The 18,313-nt window shown below is 42.3% G+C and overlaps 2 protein-coding genes across 8 annotated transcripts in view; one reads left to right on the top strand and one right to left on the bottom strand.

Moving 5' to 3' along the window:
* The first annotated feature begins 841 nt into the window (after positions 1-841).
* LOC105919091 (leucine-rich repeat-containing protein 43) lies at positions 842-12,583 on the top strand. 2 transcript variants are annotated; one of them, XM_021311588.2, is made up of 12 exons: positions 842-1,009; positions 1,096-1,314; positions 4,898-5,008; positions 5,326-5,465; positions 7,241-7,479; positions 7,603-7,766; positions 8,402-8,567; positions 8,862-9,001; positions 9,073-9,162; positions 10,961-11,170; positions 11,302-11,404; positions 11,979-12,583. In XM_021311588.2, the coding sequence occupies exons 1-12, from the start codon at positions 881-883 to the stop codon at positions 12,146-12,148; spliced, it is 1,881 nt and encodes a 626-aa protein (XP_021167263.2). In that variant the 5' UTR covers positions 842-880; the 3' UTR covers positions 12,149-12,583. The 2 variants fall into 2 exon arrangements, with proteins under 2 accessions (XP_021167263.2, XP_012709787.2); XM_012854333.3 differs by having other exon boundaries at positions 843-1,009; positions 11,970-12,582.
* A 1,557-nt stretch (positions 12,584-14,140) lies between these two features.
* Positions 14,141-18,313, bottom strand: part of clip1a (CAP-GLY domain containing linker protein 1a) — a 34,469-nt gene continuing 30,296 nt past the window's right edge. For 5 of the 6 annotated variants that reach the window (XM_036143751.1, XM_021311579.2, XM_036143754.1 and 2 more), the window contains 3 exons: positions 16,678-16,683; positions 15,201-15,322; positions 14,141-15,104 (listed from right to left, as the gene is read on the bottom strand). In XM_036143751.1, coding sequence (XP_035999644.1) covers positions 14,876-15,104; positions 15,201-15,322; positions 16,678-16,683 — 357 coding nt within the window. In that variant the 3' untranslated portion in view covers positions 14,141-14,875. The remainder of the gene's footprint in view (positions 15,105-15,200; positions 15,323-16,677; positions 16,684-18,313) is intronic. The other variant, XM_036143753.1, reaches the window with a different exon arrangement.

Below are 18,313 nucleotides of genomic sequence, written 5' to 3'. Positions count from 1 at the left end.
AAACTACCTTGTAGGGAGCAGTGGACAGTTTACAATCTGGGGCCAAGGGTCTTGCTCAGGGACTCATAGGCAGTCAGCGGGGTTCAAACCAGATACTTCTGAGGCAGCGTACTTCTGCAAGCACGCTGCCCTAACCACTAGGCTGCCACTACTCCTTTACTTGGCTTGTGTCACTTTCACCAAATGGCTTTTGGTTTCTCTTCTACCATTAAACAAAACTGCCCTTAGTTTAAAACTGTGTTGCCGATGGCTAACAGTCAAGACCTGAGCTGTGGATCTTTACAGCTCCTCCAGAGTTACCACAACCTGCTTCTATAAATTGGTATTCAGGGCATCTAAGTGAGTAAAAGGGAGATAAATACAAATGCATGGCAGCTTAGTTTTTTTTATTTTTAAAGAGATAAAGAATTGTGAATCATTTTCCTTCCATTTCAATTATGCACAGCTTTGTGTTGGTTTATCAGATAAAATCCAGTTAAAACACTGTAATGGGACAAAATGTCAAAGGGTGTTACTACAAGAAAAACAAATAAAACATTAACAAAATCCAGAAATGCTCCTATTTTTTCTTGCCTGAAACCAACAGCATTGACATTTTTGGAGCTGTCCTGCAACCTTTTGTATCACAGTTTATTCTAAAATTATTGTAAACCTTTTGTCTTGTTTCATTTTTGCTTTCACAATTGTACTTTTTTTAATGCATTTTTACTTCTTTTTTTTTTATCTAAACAGAGAAGTCCTGTCATTTTCAGTGTAGGTTACACTTGGTGGTTCACAGCAGCCCCAAACTGCTCCAGTGTTGATGGACAGGAGCCCCACCTGTTGCCTGGTAACCAGTGATGTTTGTAAACAAACGGCAGAGGACAGGCGAGCTGATTAAATGGCTGACGGGTCACCAGGTAGGGCATTCAGCTCACCCATCATGAGCTCCAACACGGTCTCCGCTGTTCTGGAGAAGCAGATTAGGCGTCTGTGTCTGAATGACTTCCCCTGTGGACGTGGCTCCTGGGTGAGTTTCCAGCTTTTAGCTCCACGTTCTGCACCGGACTTATGGTTTTCATTGACAAAGATGACAAAACGGGATTTTGATCTCAGAGAAGGACCAAAAATGGTCCAGGCGGAGCGGGAACGGAGCCAGCGGATGCCCTCCTGGATCTGCTGAACTGCCCTCGCTCTCCGTGGAGAAACGACGGTCAGTCCTGGAGTCCTCAGGCTTCAGGGCTGAGAGAGCTGGCTGTGCGAGAACCAAGGCGCCACCTGCACACAGATTTCATATACAGTTACTTCACTACAATACGAATCCCTGGCAGGAATGTAAGTATGCAAAAGGACACACACACACACACACACACACACACACACACACACACACAGGTGTTTTACTCCAGTAGATTCATCAGGTCAGGATGGACGTTTGCCTGTGGTGGCTGAAGGAAATACCGACTAAAATCAACGTGTTTAACGGGTTTAATTTCATCACCCCGCAAAGGTCCCGATTAAAACACCGTTAGCTGTGCCCCTGTTCAACAGGAGGACAATGTGAAATATGAAGCTGTTAAAATGTATTTGTTTGTATTTTTCTTTGTCATTTCAAATGTTTCGGATCATCAAACAAAATTTAAAACCTGACAGCGATAACCTGAGTAAATGCAGAATTCAGTTTTCAAATAATGTTTTTTCTTTTATTAAGGGGGGGAAAAAAAGGGTGACAAGGTTTTCACCCACTAAACCTCATCATGACTGTTTTTACGGCAACAACATCCATCAAACTTCAGCAAAACCTGGCGACCACAGCTAACATCACTGTGGAGGAATTTGAACCCTTTTCTTTTATTCAGCAACACCAGAGCCTTTTCTACCTTTAACTGCATGTTTAAATGTCATGCCACAGCACTTTAAAAATATTTCTATGCCAGACTTTGACTAGGCCACTCCAGATTTAGCTTTGTTTAGCTATTCAGAGGTGGGCTTGCTGTAGTGGTCGGCTGATTGTCCGGCTGTGCTTCAACCTGAGGACTCACACAGATGGCCAGATGTTTGCTTTGCACCAGATGTAGCTGTCCACTCACCACCCCAAGAGTTACACTTTTCTCTCATCAGTCCTCAGAATATTTTTTACCAAAGGTCTTTGGGATCAACGAGAAATTTTGAGTAAACCTGAAACGGGTCTTTGGCGTCTTTTTGCCCACCATTTTGTACTGGGCTATAAATGTACGATATCGATGTCCTTTTGCCACGTTCTTCTTATTGTTGAATCTTGTTGTTGTTCTGGGTTTTTGTGTGACCTTCCAGATGAGTTGTAAACGGACTGTTGGAGTCATTTTGTTAGGCCGGCCTCCCTGAGGAAGGCTCGCTGCTGTTAAATGGTTTCTCCAGGACACTTTCCTGCAAAACGTAAAACAGATTCCCTTCCCAGACTGTTAAAATAATGACTTTCAATTTTGTCTTTTCTATAATTACTTACTTTTTGGGTTTTTTACCCTACTTCATGTTGTCAGACAAGTACTATTTTAGTTGTTTTTACATGCTTTTCAAACACGTGGTTAATCACATGATTAAAAATGGGAGATAAAATCAACAACAGCAGCAAAGTTCATTTAGTACCAAAGTGGTCAGGGGTGTCAGGAAACTATTCTCCACACCGTTACACCACGAGCTGCAGCCAGAACCGTTGATACAACCCAGGGAGAAGCCATGCTTTAATGTTGTTTACACCAAATTCTGACAAAGCTGCCAAAATATGAACTTTTTTGCTAAAATTCGAGACTCATCCGACCATCCAAAGTTTTCTAATCCGTTGTCGAACCTGAGTGAGTTGCTCCGTGTCCTGTTCTTAATGAGCGGCGCACAGCGGGGACTTCTAACACTGCAGCTCATCTTCTTCAGGGTTCATGTCACGTGTTCAGAGATGGTTATTCCTCACATCAATCGTTATTGGAGCTATTGTTCACTTTTCATCACACAGAACCGCTCTGCCCGCTATCTTCAGATCATCAAAGTATTTTGGTTCACACAGCCGTAGATTAGTGGTTATTTCCTCTTTTTTTTTCAGACCGCTCTCTGTTAACCAGCGGCTGTTGGTGAAAATCTGAGTATATCAGTAGTTTCTGGAATACACCGGCACCAAAAGACCAAATCACATTCAAAGTCACTTAAATTTCCATTTCTTCTCTCGTTGTGATGCTCCGCTTGAACTTCACAGAGTTGTCTTCCCAACATCCAGAAGACATTCAAAGAGGTTGATTTGTAGTTTGTCTTAACAAACTGAACAGGTGTACCTAACAAAATGGCCAATGAGTGTATGAGCAGCAACTCGACAAATTTGTGGTTTATTTGTTTGCTTCAATTCTTGAGGATTTACTTCTAATTATTCATAAATCAATAAAACTCTTGCTTTTCAACCTATGTATTTAATCTTCAGCCATTATAGATGTTAAGAGCCTAATGCATCTCTCCCTCCATCCATCCATCCATCCATCCATCCATCCATGCACTTGAAGGGATGCAGAGGAGCTGGTGTTTATCTCCAGTGGTCATGGGGCAACACCTTGAACAGGTTGCTAGTACATAACAGGGCAACACAGAGACACACAGGGAAAGCAACCATCACACACATTTTTGCACTGTGCGGGTAGAAGCCAGAGAAAAACATGCAGGAATGCAGAGAACCTGCGATCTCCATGCAGCAAAAGTCCAGGGCAGTTTTCTAAATCAGCAACATCTCACTACAAGGCTACAGTCCTAAGAATCCCCATCATGCACGCCTCTCTGTATCATGAGGGCAGATCTCTTACAGCGACTGAAATAAAAACTTAGGAATATGTGCAGTAAATGTTGCATGGTACAAAAAAAGATATAATGCACAATAAATGTTATGTTCCAAGTGCGTAATGAGCTGTGCTCTGGGAACCCAATATTTGAACCAGACACGGTGTTGCATTTGCATTTTTAAAACGTTTATTGAAGGGCTTGAAGACGGTGGCAGACAAGACAGGCAGATGAGAGCAGAGCAGGCTGGTGATACCAGAATGAACAGGTGATGGCTGATCATGGCTGAGGGCAGGAGCTGACCAGGCGATGAAGGCAGAAACAGGCAGAGGGCCAGAGTTACAGCCCACGAGGCAGGCATAAGTAGGCGGCGTCCCAGGTGGAGGGGCTTGGGGATGATGAGCAGCAGCAGGTGTAAGTCGTTGTGGTGAGTGGAGTATGGAATGGGAAAGAATCAGCCAATTAAATAAAAATAAAAATAAAAAAACGCCTAAAATAAAACATAAACGTAAAGCCCAAATTGTGACAAAGTGTCATTACCCCCCGGGGATTTGTGCTTTCATTTTGCACTGGTTAGTTTCCTGGCTCGTACTTTCTTTATTTTTTTGTCTATTGTGTTTATTTTCACTGTTATAGATTAATTAGTTCTTCGGCTCCTATTTCACCCAGTAATCATTCTTGCATCATAGTTCTGCTGGGTTTCCCGTGTTTCCTCCCTCTCTGCTTTGTCTATCATTCTCTCTCCCCATCAGCTCTCTTCCTTCATTGCTCTGTTGTCCTTCATAATCCTCTGACTGCTTCCACCTTTCTTCGTCCTCATCTCTCCACGCTGCCTCTGCTTATACCCCCTGGTTCCATCTCTCCATTACTGGTTTGTCTGTTTCCCTTTGTGGATTTTGCTTCCTGCCGCCCTGTTTCTCTCTACCCTCTGTATTTAGGGCCTCGCCGTCTGTACGCTTTCTCTAATCTTTTTAATTAAACCTGAGCCTGGATCCTCCTTCATATGCACCCTGACACCAAGCATGCATTGTTTGAAATGTTTCCCAGACTCAGAGGAACAAGCTGCACCTACAAAAAAACCCGGCAGTTTTGGTTATTGTGCGCCTCACGTTGCGTCTGCTTCTTCCAGGTATCAACTATTGACGAGGGCTTGTCGAAGTTCTCAAAGCTGGAGGAACTGGTCCTGAGCGTCAACTCGATCTCCGAAATTTCTTCAGCGAACCTTCCCAAGACGTTAAAGGCACGTTGTGGCGTTGCATCAGCGTGACGCAACGGCTCTCTGCAGCTTATCAGATAAGACGTCGGTTCAGCAGGTTCCACAATATTAGGAAATGCTCGTTCACGGTTAATCACACAGAGCAGGAAAGAAATCTACTTTCCTCTCGCTTCACCTCGCATCAAAAGGGGTTTCACCTGGTGCCTAATGTGAATCACATGGTGCAATATACAGTATCTGAAAGCATTTTTTTAGATGAATTCGTAAAGGCAGATGTTGCAATGCAGAGATGGATATCTGATCGAAGGTTGTTGTTTTCTTGCTTTTTTTTTTTTTAACAGAGTTTAGAGTTGCGTTCAAATCGACTGTCCTCGTTGAGCGGCCTCACAAGCTGTCCGCCTCCTCAGCTGCAGTACCTCGGCCTCGGATCAAACAGTCTGGGTTCCCATAAAGACTTCTCTCATCTTACAGGAAGACACTGGTTAAGACATTGGCACACAGACAAAACACACGCCGGAAGTTGTTGGGTTTTTAAAGAGGTAACCCAAAACCAGGTCAAATGAAAGCTCAGTTACAAATGTGGGCTTTTTAATTGGTCATGAGGTAAGGATGTGAAAGCCCTTTAGTGCCGGCAGGTTTCACTGCGATGTAGGTTTTTTTCTGATTTGACAGCAGGTTTCAGAGGGGACACCCACTGAAGCGCAGGGCGCTCAGTCTGAGCTACAGCTGCAGAAGAGGCTGCAAAAGAGAAACTTTTTGATGTCACCAGAAAAAAAAAAAAACATTTGAAGGCGGGTTTGCTCTGTTCAAAAGAGTTCATACTTTTACCAAATCACTGCTTATTCGACAGGTTAAAAAAAAAGAAACCTCTCTAGACACCATCACCGACAGATGCTCACATGTTTTAATAATTACATGGTGTCTACCAGCTTTTGCAAGTTATGAGACCATATTTTGTCCATTCCTCTTTGCAAATTAGTGTAAACTCAGTCAGATTGCACAGAGAACGTCTGCAACTTAATTCATAGATTAAAGTTTTTTGTTTATTTCAGCCAATATTTTTTGCATATTTTTAAGAATCAGAATCAGAATCAAGTTTAATCGCCAAGTAGGTTTGCACTTACAAAGAATTTGACTTGGTGTTGATGGTGCAGACAAAAAATAAGAATACAGTAAAATAAGAAGCAAAGGTTATATACATGTAAGCTGTATACACTCAGTAAACTGTGCGTTAATGTAACGCAGAAGCTTGTAAGTCCTGAACGAGGGAGAGAGACAGTGTCCAGTTTCACGGGCGGCTCACTGCAAAAATGGATCTAAAAATAAGTAAAATGTTCTTAAAGTTAGTGTATTTGTCCTTGATTTGAGCAGGTAAATAAGATTATCTGCCAATGGAATGAGTATTCTAACCCCTAAAATAAGATAATTAGACATCCTGCACTTGAAATAAGATGATGGAGATGAATTGTTCCTATTTTAAGTGCAAAAATCTTATTCCATTGGCAAATCATCTTTTTTACCTCCTCAAATCAAGGACAAATACTCTAATTTTAAGAACATTTTACTTATTTTTAGATCCATTTTTGCAGTGTGGCCTTGTTCATAAGGCTGCTAGCAGATGGTAAAAAACTGATCTTGTGGCGTGAGGTTTTGGTCCTGATGGACCGCAGCCTCCTGCCAGAGGGAAGTGACTGAAATAGTCCGTGACTGGGGTGCGAGGGATCAGCCACAATCTTCCCTGCACGCCTGCAGAGTCCTGGAGAGACTATGAAATCTAAACCATTGGATAGTAGCTCTGGATGTTTGGGCACCCTTGTTCTGCTGGACGATGAACCTCCACCATTGAAGCCCCCTACAACCTCCCGCAGGTGTTACCCTGTCCCTGCTGATGGAAAACATCCCCACACCATGACACCGCCAACGCCATGCGTTACAGTGGGGGATGTCGTGCTCTGGGTCATGCGCAGTGTTAGTTTTCCACCATGCATCTGGTTTTGCATGTAGGCCCTTAACATTACATTTTGGTCTTATCTGACCAAAGCACCGTCTTCAACATGTTTGTCCCCTATGTGGCAAACCGGCAAGCTCCTCCATAGTTACAAAGGCATGACGCTCTGTTCGCCCAGCCTGTTGGTTTAGCACCCCTGTGTGTTGGTAGGTTAGCAGTGCCGTACTCTGTTTTATGACCTACGCGGCCCTTAGGGGTTCTCCACAACGTTCTCCCTGACCCGTCTCTCTGATTCTTTCTAACCTCAGGCCAAAGCTGGTGTGTTTGGACCTCAGCGACTGCGAGTTTCAGGACCAGCGGGCCCTTGTGACCGCCTTAAAATCCCTCCCATGCCTAAAGACCCTGATGCTGAAGGGGAACCCCTTCACACTGGCGCCAGCGTACCCAGGTTTCACCGTGGACAGCCTGCCACAGCTCGTTCGCTTAGACTTCTCGTGGATCTCCTCGGAGGAAAGGTATCGGTTCGGCGGCTTGGCCGGGATGAGCGGTGAGCGCATGGAAGGACCCCTCGCAAAGACTGCCTGTCTTCAATTATCAAGATATGTCATTGGGTTAATTGGAGGAGCGGGCCTGTTGTAATATCAGGACGTTTTTTTTTTTGTCGTCACAGATCTGATAGAGGATGTGGCATCAGTCACTGTGAGTCTGAGCAGGTTGAGGGGAATACCAGACCCTCTGATGGCCGTGGATAAAAAGGCTCCTGACTTTCCAGTCGTCACTCACAGATACTTCATCTCATACCAGTTCCTTAGTCATCAGACATCTGATAACCGGGTGAATTATCCCTCCCACTCTTCACTTTTAAACGCATCTCGGGTCCCCGAGTGTTTCCAGCGAAAATGTAATCTAGTAATTATTTAGTATTAGTCAGGGCATTTGCATTCATTCGTTTGCTTTTAACCCAGGTTGAGTTTAGAGGAAAATGACGCAACAGATTTGAATTTGGGAACGCGGTTCTTGTTTGGGGAAATCTCTGAAGTTGAATATTTAATACCACACCAGAAAAAAAAGATCCGTTCAGATAAAGCAACAAAAGTCAACGTCTTTATGACATTAACACCAGTAAAGATTGCATGTAAACGTTGAACCAGGACCGAACTTCACCTTAATGAAACGCAACTTTTTCTGAGTTATACCTACTTTATTGCATATATGATAAAAAAAAATCCCCCCCTTGTTACAATTTTGGACCTTATAACATCGCTACAACTGCTGGACTGAGATTCAACAGAGTTCATTCTGATGCTGTTCAAGCCTCCAAATATTTGGCTCAGATACTTTTTCACCAAATCTTCTTTACCCAAAAACATGACAACTGCAGAGTTGGTAAATCTCAGATAACCTCATAAACTAATTGACGACGCAGTCACACTTCACGGCCCTTAACGTTGCTGCGCTGCTGCTTGCAGGGAGGTGACGGTGAAGCTAAACCTGACGCAGCGTCTCGGGCGGCGGAGGAGGACTCCATCTGCTCTGACCTGCAGTCGAACACAGAGCATCAAGGAGAGGCGTCCGTCCTGCAAACCGCAGGCCCCGCAGTCAATGCCCATGAAAACATTAGTGCAACCGTGCGCCGTAAGAACACTGTTGACTTTTGAGCTTCACAGATTTTAGGCGTTCAAGCACAGATTGTTGCACAACATGCGGAAGAGCTGACGTAGGCTGATTAAAGACAGATAAAACCTAAAGTCTATCAGGCATGGCACCGAGGTGGTTATAAAGGGAAGAAAATGCTCAGTATGTTAATACAGCTTAGTAATAGGTTCTGTAAAGCAGAGCTGGTCTTTTTTTTTTTTCTTATCGCTCTCTGTGGAATTTCCTCCGTTCATCTTCCTCTGGTTTCTCATCAGGTTTTCTCTTTATTCCAAGTGTCGCAATACAGAACATCAAAACTGACATGGTCAGACTGCATGGACCTGAGTCACTCACTAACACATACCGTCGGCCCACTGGGAGACCTGAAGAGGTTCTTTAGCCAAGGACTTTGTCTCAGCCTAGAGGAGGAAAAGGTACAGCAAATAACGCCTGATGGGAGAAAGATGTGTCCAAACTTATCTAAAGACAGTCTCTGACCTTGTAGATTCTGTCGTGGCCGGCGGCGTCTGAGGAAGTCCCGCTGGTCAAACCCAGCCCAACAACAAAAGGGAAGAAAGGTCAGAAGGACGAACAGGTGAGTTTGTTATCCGATCACCATAAAACCACAAAACTATGAACCAAAGGGGTTGCCTGGTCCAGTTTAAAGAATATTTCTTCTATTCCCCAGTGAACTCCCTCACAAACGCTAAGAAACTCTGACGACAGTTAAATGACAAAGCGCACAAAAAAAAAAAACTACGTTAAAAGAGCTTAAGAAAGACTGACTGCCTGGAAAGCAAACAAAAAAGAATAAGGAAAAGCACCTTTTTAGCACCTTAGCTCACTGAGAGTGGATGGTGGAGGCAGATTTAGTTTAAAAGAAATTAATCATAGCAGTTCAAAAGATTGAAAAAAAAAAAACGGTTTTGTAATAGTTTCCGAACTTCGAAGCTGCGAGTCAGTCGAAAATGACAATTTCAACTCTAAATACGAATATGATCTAAAAGATGATGTTTTCCAGAAAGGGGCCTGAAATCTGTGAGTTAGACCATAAAGTTGGTCAGAAAACAATTTTAGATGCCGTAGACTTTCATGTGTAGTTTATATTTATTTATGTGCTCGGCCCTCGCTGATAACAAAGCAAAACTGCTGGAGCAAATGGAGGATTTACATTGTTGCAGTGAGAGATTTAGTTTTGAGAATTTCAAACGATTTACTTCAAATTCAGAAGTTTACATTGACTATGATTAATAAGCCTTTAAGTAATTTTGGGAAACCCCAGCTGATGATGCCGTGGGTTTCATGCTTCATAATATTTGAGTTTCCCTCAGGCACGCCTACGGACGTATTTTAGCATGATGCTTCAAGATCCATGCTTCCTTGTGTGACATCATGAGAAAATTTAAATAAATCAGCTAAGACGCTTTTCCATGGAGAGACTTGTCCACCTCCACAAGTCTGGCTCATCCTCGGGTACAATTTCCAGATGCCTGAAGGCGCCTCGTTCATCTGCTCTAACATTTAAATCCAGGTACAAACCGCACGGCGGTGCCCAGCGGCCCAAGTAGCCTATTGGTCTGTGAAACTGGGTGAAGTGCTTTGAGAGGTCTGTATGACATGAAAAGTGCCACATAAATTCAGCCCATTTACAAATAAAATCCTTTAATTTTTTGTGGCATGTTACAACTATATATGAATGGCGGCAAATCAGGACTGACTTTTGGGGATGTTATTCTAATTGTCTACCAGGATAGCTGTCTGTCTCTGCTGTAGATGAATCACTTATTTCATGAAGCTATTAATGTTCAGGACATGATTATTTATTAGCTGCTATATTTTAGAAGACAAATTGACTGTTGCTCATAAAAAAAAAAAAAAAAAAGGTTTGTTCAAGAAACCATGGCTGCCTTTGTCTGGGCTGAAGATTTCCCAGTTTTTCAGAGAGAGAGAACATAAACGTGTTTAATCGTATCCTGTGATAGTTGTACAGAAAATATATTCTATAGCTAATTTTGAAAACGTTTTGGTTAGCATCACGTTGATAAAAAAGCAGATCTCTTATTTCCAAGACAAATTGCAGATTTAAAAGTTCAGATATTTTGCTTAATGTTCAGTAAAATATGGATTTTGGGCACATTACACAGTTAAACAAATCTTTTCTAATAATCTTTTTTTTATATAAAAAGTACAATTTTTACCTGTAATTTACTTCATAACCATGCATTTTGCAAAAAGACTTTTATGAACTCTTGAACTTGAACTTAATGAACTTAAAAACTTGAATTTAATGAACTTAAAAACTTAACATTAGTGCACAAAATGTACATTTTACACCCATCTGACTTGGTGCCTGAAAGGCATCCAGACATAATGTATTTATTCTGTTTTATCAGGTCAAATCAGCCTCTGCTAAAGACAAACCCAAAGACAAGAAGAACAAATGTGCACCACAACTGGTCCAGGATCCCCCGATCAGAACAGTACTCGCCTCTGCACACATCCCAATGCATAGCCTGGTCCACGGCAGCCAGAGGGTCGCTGTTGTCTGTGACTTTGGTCCTCTACCCACAGACTCTGAAGTGGAGGCTGCACACACGCAGAAGGCAAGTTTAATGTGCCGTAGCCTACATCCATTACTGATATGCCGCTGAGGCTGAATACAACCAGCGTTAATGGATTAGCAGCTGGGAAGTGAAACCCGTTCACGTGTGGTTCATTTTTAACCCATTTTAAGGATTCTGAAAGGACAATGAAAGAAGACAAGAAGAAGGAAGACAAGGGACCGAAGCAGAAAGAAACCAGCAGCGCTGCACATAAAAGTTCAACAGCTTCCAAAGGTTAGTGTGATCAAACTTTAGGAAGAGTCCTGCTGAGAAACCGCTAAAATACTTAAGAATCACCACAGTTCAGGTGAGCTTCCTATTTCCTTACTCCTCACATTTCAATTCAATTCAACTTTAATTTTATAGCGCCAATTCACAACACATGTCATCTCAAGGCACTTTACAAAGTCAAATTCTATTAAATCATAAAGTCAGATTGGTCAGAAAGTTTTCTATCTAGGGAAAACCAGCAGATTGCATCGATTCTTGACAAGCAGCATTCACTCCTGAAGAAGCATAGAGCTACAGGGACAGTCGTCTGCATTGTACGATGGCTTTGCAGCAATCCCTCATACTGAGCATGCATGAAGCGACAGTGGGAAGAAAAACTCCCCATTAACGGGGAAAAAAAGACCTCCTGCAGAACCAGGCTCAGTGTGAACGGTCATCTGCCTCGACCGACACAAATCACCTTCAGCTTTTCTCTTTTGTTTTGGGTCAATTCACAAACAGGATTTAGTATTTTTGATGGATTCTTGCTCTGTTTCTCAGGTCTCCCATGTTCATTGTCTCCGTTTAGGGACAGCAGGAAAGGGTAAAGACGTGGCAGACCACACAGACCCGTCTGTGCCGGACCAACAGGAACCAGCGACCGTGGAGCTGCGTGTGGAGCTGGAGAAATGGAGGACACCATCCGAAGCTCGTCGTCTCACAGCAGCGCCGATTACCCCAAAGCAAGGCATTCATGAAGAAATATAAACGTGTTGTTCAGGCAAAGAGGGGGTGTTTTATCTAAAAAGCCAGCAGTCTGGTATTAAATGCACAGCTGACATGGTGGTATTTGCTCAGTATGAAGTAAAAACTGCATCTACAGATCAGGGCAGAAACCCGAATCCATCCGTAATTGGTCAAACAATCTTGTAATCTTTTCACATCATTTCGGTGCTTTTTCTCTAATTTCCTGTTCAGTTTTTGACCATTTTCTTAGAGAGGTTTGCTTATTACTACCCTTATCGCCTCACCGATGAGTCAGAGTCGCTCATGCATTTACTCACCATGAGCATCAATGTCTTTTTTCATTTCAGGCTTTTTAATTATTTGTATCATTCTATCTCCAGGGAGGAATGACTGCAGTAAAACAATCAGCTTAAATTAATTAAAAAGAAAACATTCAAGAAATCATGGACGGAATCTAATGGGAGAGATTAATTAAAAAAACTAAATAAAACTAAAATAAAAAAACTAAGAACAAAAAGTGTGTTTATCAAGCTGCGGAGTGACTTTGTGGAACGGTTTGAATACAGACATGAAGTACAGTGCAAACATAAATATATTTCAAAAAAGGTATAAAAACATACTTTATAGGGAAGGTGAGGGGTAGGTGTAAAAACATGTGTATATATATAGATGTATATGCATGCATGTATATATACACATGGGTTATCTACACTGCTTTACGTATGTAAAATGAATGCAGTACATGTGATATGAAAAATAGACTAAGGTGAGAGCATAAAACAGTGTCAACTTCTCCCTTTTCAAACTTGTACTAAATTGGTTTGATACGTTTTTTATTATGACAGTTTCCTTTGTTATACTTATGTATTCTATGTGAGGGCACAGGTTTAATTTTATTGTGATATATGTTTTGCTAAATGTGCTTTTCATTTGGCCATCCTAAAAAACATACATACACATATATATATATATATATATATAACTTAAACTTCACCCCTTACGTCTGCAGTTGAAACTCATCTGTTTCAACAGCACCATAAAAACAGTTTCTAAACCCCAAACGTCAACATTTTAACACTTATTTAATCTCATTTAGCTCCAGATAAACCAAACTGTCCCAAAGGCGGTGAGTCCGAGACCTCGTCAACCGCAACAAAAATTTCCCACTGCGCTAAAGCTGTTAGTTCGGTTTGTTTTTCTCCACATTAGAGATTAAAACTGTATTCTAGAGGTTACTTATCAATAAAAAAAAAAAATAAAAACATTGAAAATGTAGGAATGATTCATGTCAGGAGTTTGACATAATATGCAGTAGTGGCTCAGAAAGGTCCCCTTCTGTATTCATTAACATATTGACACTAGATGGGCTCACATCCTCCGCACGGTGTGGGACTGAATGCATATCTTTGTTTTAACGAAATAATTCATGAAAATGTGCCGCTGAAACAGCCAAGATGAGCCCTCCCAAGTTTAACACGATGTTTTCTTATTTGCCACTGTGTTGAGAAAGATTGAAACCAGTTTAGTTGTTGGGACATTATGTGAGACCAAGACAAGGTTAGAGCCTGTTTTTTAACTTTTATCCATCCTCCCATCGACTCTGATCAGCTTCCAGGTCTCTGCTGAAGGCAGGCGTCCCGACAGCATGACGCTGCCTTCACTGTGCCTCACCAGGCAGGGTGAAGCGCATTGTGGGCTTTCTGGAAAATAGTTTGGATTCTTTAATTGTTAGTTTTGGTCTCATTTGACCTTCATTCACATCTTCACTGCGTCTACGTGGAGGCTTGGGTCAAATCATGGCTCTCTTGGCTGATTAATGGTCTCCTTGGCTGACCTTCAGCTTAGGTCTTGATAGGTTTACAACGGAGCCATCCAGCTCACAAAATCGCAATAAAATACCTTGAAGTTTGTAACGTGACAAAATGTGATCAGGTTCAGGGTGTGAATACTTAAAAGTTCTTGTTGACTTCAACTTAACAGGAGTTACCAGATTCTGGAAATAAATGATAACAGTTCACGACACATGCAGTTTATTTATTCATCCATAAACTTTATTTTCATACAGATATTTAAAACTTATTGATAACAATGCAAAAGGAAAGCAGCTTTATCAATAAGAAACTTTCTGAAAAGGCCATATCAACAGGAATAGAGGGTTTACAGTAGGCGAGAATCTTAAATCTCCCAGCATCCACTTCAAAAAAAGGACCATAAAAAGTTAAAACCCGTTGGCGCCGCATAGCTCCGGGTTTCGCCGCTCTGCTCCAGACTGTCCCCATCACAAAGTTACATTATCAAACCTTTTTAAACAGTACATACTATTTCCAGGCATAAAAAAATAAACTATAGCTCTTCGATTTTTTTGCTCAAAACTGTTTTCAATCAAGTATTTTACAGTTTTCAAATACGCGGCGTTTCAGATGCTGTATCATCTCTGTAGCCCCTGACGATCTGTGCAAACAATGGTGGGATACTGATAAATTAACTCCTCTGGAGACGACCGCTGGGTCCCCTCGCTCGCTCAAAACCAGCTCACTAAACATTCCCCCCCCCCTCCTGAGTCCTTCATAAACGTCCGGAGACGTGCTGGAACCGTTCTTCTACGAGGCTGCTTAAGGGCTAGTGTGGACAGCTGTGCTTGGCAAAAACAAGCATGAGAAACATCGACAGGCTAGGACCCGAAAAGAAGGGAGCATGATGTGCAAATGTACTGATTGTGCGAGCGGCGGCTTCAGGGGGGGGAAGGCTTTAAAAGGTCTGGTCGTCCGCGCAGGACTCGGTCCAGTGGCCGAAGACCTCGCAGGTGTCGCAGTAGGGCCGCTCCTCGCCCTTGCTGCCGTGGTAGGCGGTGTGGGGGGGGGAGTCGGGCGTCTGCTCCTGTAGGGGGCAGTCCTCCGTTTCGTGGAGATCGAAGCAGTCGCAGATGTCGCAGAACTTCCTCGGTGGAGGTTTCTTCTTCGCCGGCTGCTTGTCGTAGCTGCGGACAGAAATGAGGAGGGGCCCCCCCCTTAGTGAGGGATTCAGCCGGACCCAAAATGAAAAACCCAGAAAATCTGCCGTGAACGGGACTTACTTGTCATCCAGCTCACTTGGATTATTCCCATTGAAAGCAGCAGCTGCCATTTTCTCCAGCTTGTCCTTGAGTTCCTCGTTTTTCCTCTGGAGGTCGATGATAACAGAATTCAAGAACTCAACCTGTAGAGGAAAACGTAGCCAGATCATCATTTCTGCATCGTGTGAAAAAAATGCATAACAAAGCTGCAGATACCTGGATTTAACGTCTAGAGAACATCATTATTTACATGTAGAAACTTATTTACTTGCTGTGCGACTCCCTTGTAGTTTATCCTGCCTTTATGTTTAATTTCATCGCAGTTACGGTTGGTTTTAGATTTTAAGCAAAACTTTCTTAAAAGTAAATTTTCCGTAAAGTCAAAAAGTTGATGGTGGTGATGTTTTAAAAATATATATTTTAATGTGAAAACAATTAAAAGTTGAAGTCATTTTAAAATCCTATTTTAATTTCATTACTTCTACCCCTGCCACTGTGTTGTTTCTCGCCCCATAGTTGCTGCTGCTGTCACAGAGTTTACAGACTCCCACATGAACCCACTAAAAAAAGCTACTGTTGCCATCAAGTCTTTTCCCTTCAACATAGAAAGTACTCCTGGATCAGTATGTTTTTTGTTTTTTTTTACATATCTTGTTCCTTTCAAACCAGCAGTCAGATGGGCCCAGTTCTCAAGAAATCAGCTGGACTTTAACAACTTGATACCGACTGGCGTATTGAAATGGACTTCACTGCATAGTGTTATAACTAGGGTCATTTTCTATCATCGGAATTAAAAAAACAATCAAGTTTCTCTCACTGATTTACAACGAAGATAAACTTTCTTGTAGCATTTTCTAGTTTTGTTAAATGTAAAAGTTCAGTCAGAATTAATATTACAATTGGAACGGGGGAGAAAAAAAAAAGTTAATGGAAGAAGCAGGGATGTTCAAACGTACAAATGTATGAGAACTAAATGTAATTTAGGACATGAAACTTAAATTAATATTATTGAAACTCTGCCTTCCATAATATTACTTTTATTCTTTAACTCTTGTGTAAAGTCACTAGGTTACTAGGGCACATTACGCAGTTAAAACAAATCAATCACTAGGTTAACCTCAGTTACAATATAATCCCGTGAGTCACCGTAATCCCACTAGTGATGAAGATGGTGATTTCCTGCAGTGGGTTGTCAGCTTAAGATCAATCAGAGCTTGGATTGAGTCACTGGGTGTGTAGGAAAATGTCCCATAGTGGCTCAACGAACAATTAATCCCGATACTACTGCAGCTTCTCAAGCATCAGTTTTTTTTCCGTCCAGAATTTTAATCAGAGAGCCGAATGAAGCTGAAGGTACTTGACGAAACAAGCGGGATCGATCTTTAGGCGACAGCTTGCAGTTTTCACAATACCACTACGGTGTGCGTCAAGTGGATGAGGGATGGGAGCCACAGTGACAAGCATGCACAGATGGAGCTGATGAGAAACTTTAACAAACCGCTTCCTGATGGTGGTGCAGCATTGCCAACATCAGAAACAGAGCGGAGGAGGAGAGTCGAATTTAAAGAGAAAAAAAAAGGGAAAAAAAAAAAGATCAAAAACTGCAGAGGACACACATTCTGGTGATATCACACTTACGTCATCACAGATGCAGATAGTACAGGATGTTGTAGGGCCATAAACAGATGGGGGTGGAGCTGAGATGCTAATGGCTCATAGCGATCTTATGAGTGAGGCGAGGCTGCAGGAGGCCTACTATGTAGAATGAACCATCTTCACGAGCCTAGGTAGTCATGCTGGAAGATCTACAGCTCTATTTATAAAAACTACAACAATCCAAAAGTGGATTTATTTCCGTGACTCAACTCAAAACCTAGAACTCAGATCACAGATACAGATTTATTACACAGAATGTAGAAGTTTGTGTTTATATCTGTTATTTTGATTCTGATGACTCTGCACCTCAGAATATATAATTACTACACAGCACCTATAGGGATAAAAATAAAAGACCAACAATTAATGGAGAAATGTTATGACCTACCCACACAATCATGGGCAAGATGGCTACTTATACATTTGTCCAGCAGATGGTACTGACACACCAGCAAGGTCGGTAATCTATAAAAGGCTGCTGCTAGTGAGGATGTTCAGAGTCCTGCTTCCCCAGACGTGAATGGGAAGTTAAGTGGAAGGAAAAAGTGTGGCTGTAAAAGGATCACAAGCAACGGGGATAACAGCGGGCTTTAGAGAACCCGTTCAGGAATTTGGAGGAGATTGGACTGCGACTGGAGTCAGAGCTTCAAGAGCTAAAAACACACACGCGTGTCCAGGAGACTCGTGGTGAGATCCTCCGTAACCTGAGACAAAGTCAGGAGAATATTACACGAGTTAATAAGTGAAAGAACTTGGCTGTTTTGCTCGGTGGTCCAAAAAGAAACCTGGAGACAAAATCCAACAGAACTTCTTAATATTCAGAGTGAAACTCTGCGCTTCATTCTGCTGACAAGCTTTATAGAGATGCTAATTCAGTTAAGAAGCAGCAGTTCACCAAAACCTGATTTAATGGTCATGGATAAAAGATCCAAGAAGGTGAAGCTGACTGGGTACTTTGCCCACTCCTACCCGTGTTTTTTCCCTCCAGGAAGAAAAAAAAAAAGTGTGCTGTGAGAGTGCGAATCCAAAGTCAAATTCCTTGTTGGTTCACACAATTTAGGCCAATAAAGCAAATTGATTATATGTCTGTGACTGATTGGCTGGTTGTTCTGGCCTAAACCGCACACAGAATATCTATTAAGTCAAGAGGAGGACGAGAGACACCGGGGCCAACATTGCAGACAAACTGAAGGCCGCTGTTGAAGCAACCTGAGGCCTTCCAACACCTCGGCAGGACCACACGCCACGCCGCAGTGATCCGTGTGAAAGGAGCCGTGACCAAATGCTGCGTGCAAGGGAGTGAAATTTGAGTTTACATTAAGTAAATCATCTAAACCAGCTGAGGTTACAGTCCGTTCTTAAAGGTCAGGATCCTGCATGCTTCAACACACTGAGCATCTACAAAGGAGGAAACTCCATAACAAGCAGCTGTGTTTGGGCAGGGACCGCCGTCTGACCTGCAGGACACTGGCCCTTGA

This window comes from Fundulus heteroclitus, chromosome 12 (assembly GCF_011125445.2).
Source record: "Fundulus heteroclitus isolate FHET01 chromosome 12, MU-UCD_Fhet_4.1, whole genome shotgun sequence".
NCBI lineage: Eukaryota > Metazoa > Chordata > Actinopteri > Cyprinodontiformes > Fundulidae > Fundulus > Fundulus heteroclitus.
The sequence above is the reverse complement of the archived record's forward strand: the minus strand, read 5'-3'. Positions and strand labels throughout refer to the sequence as shown.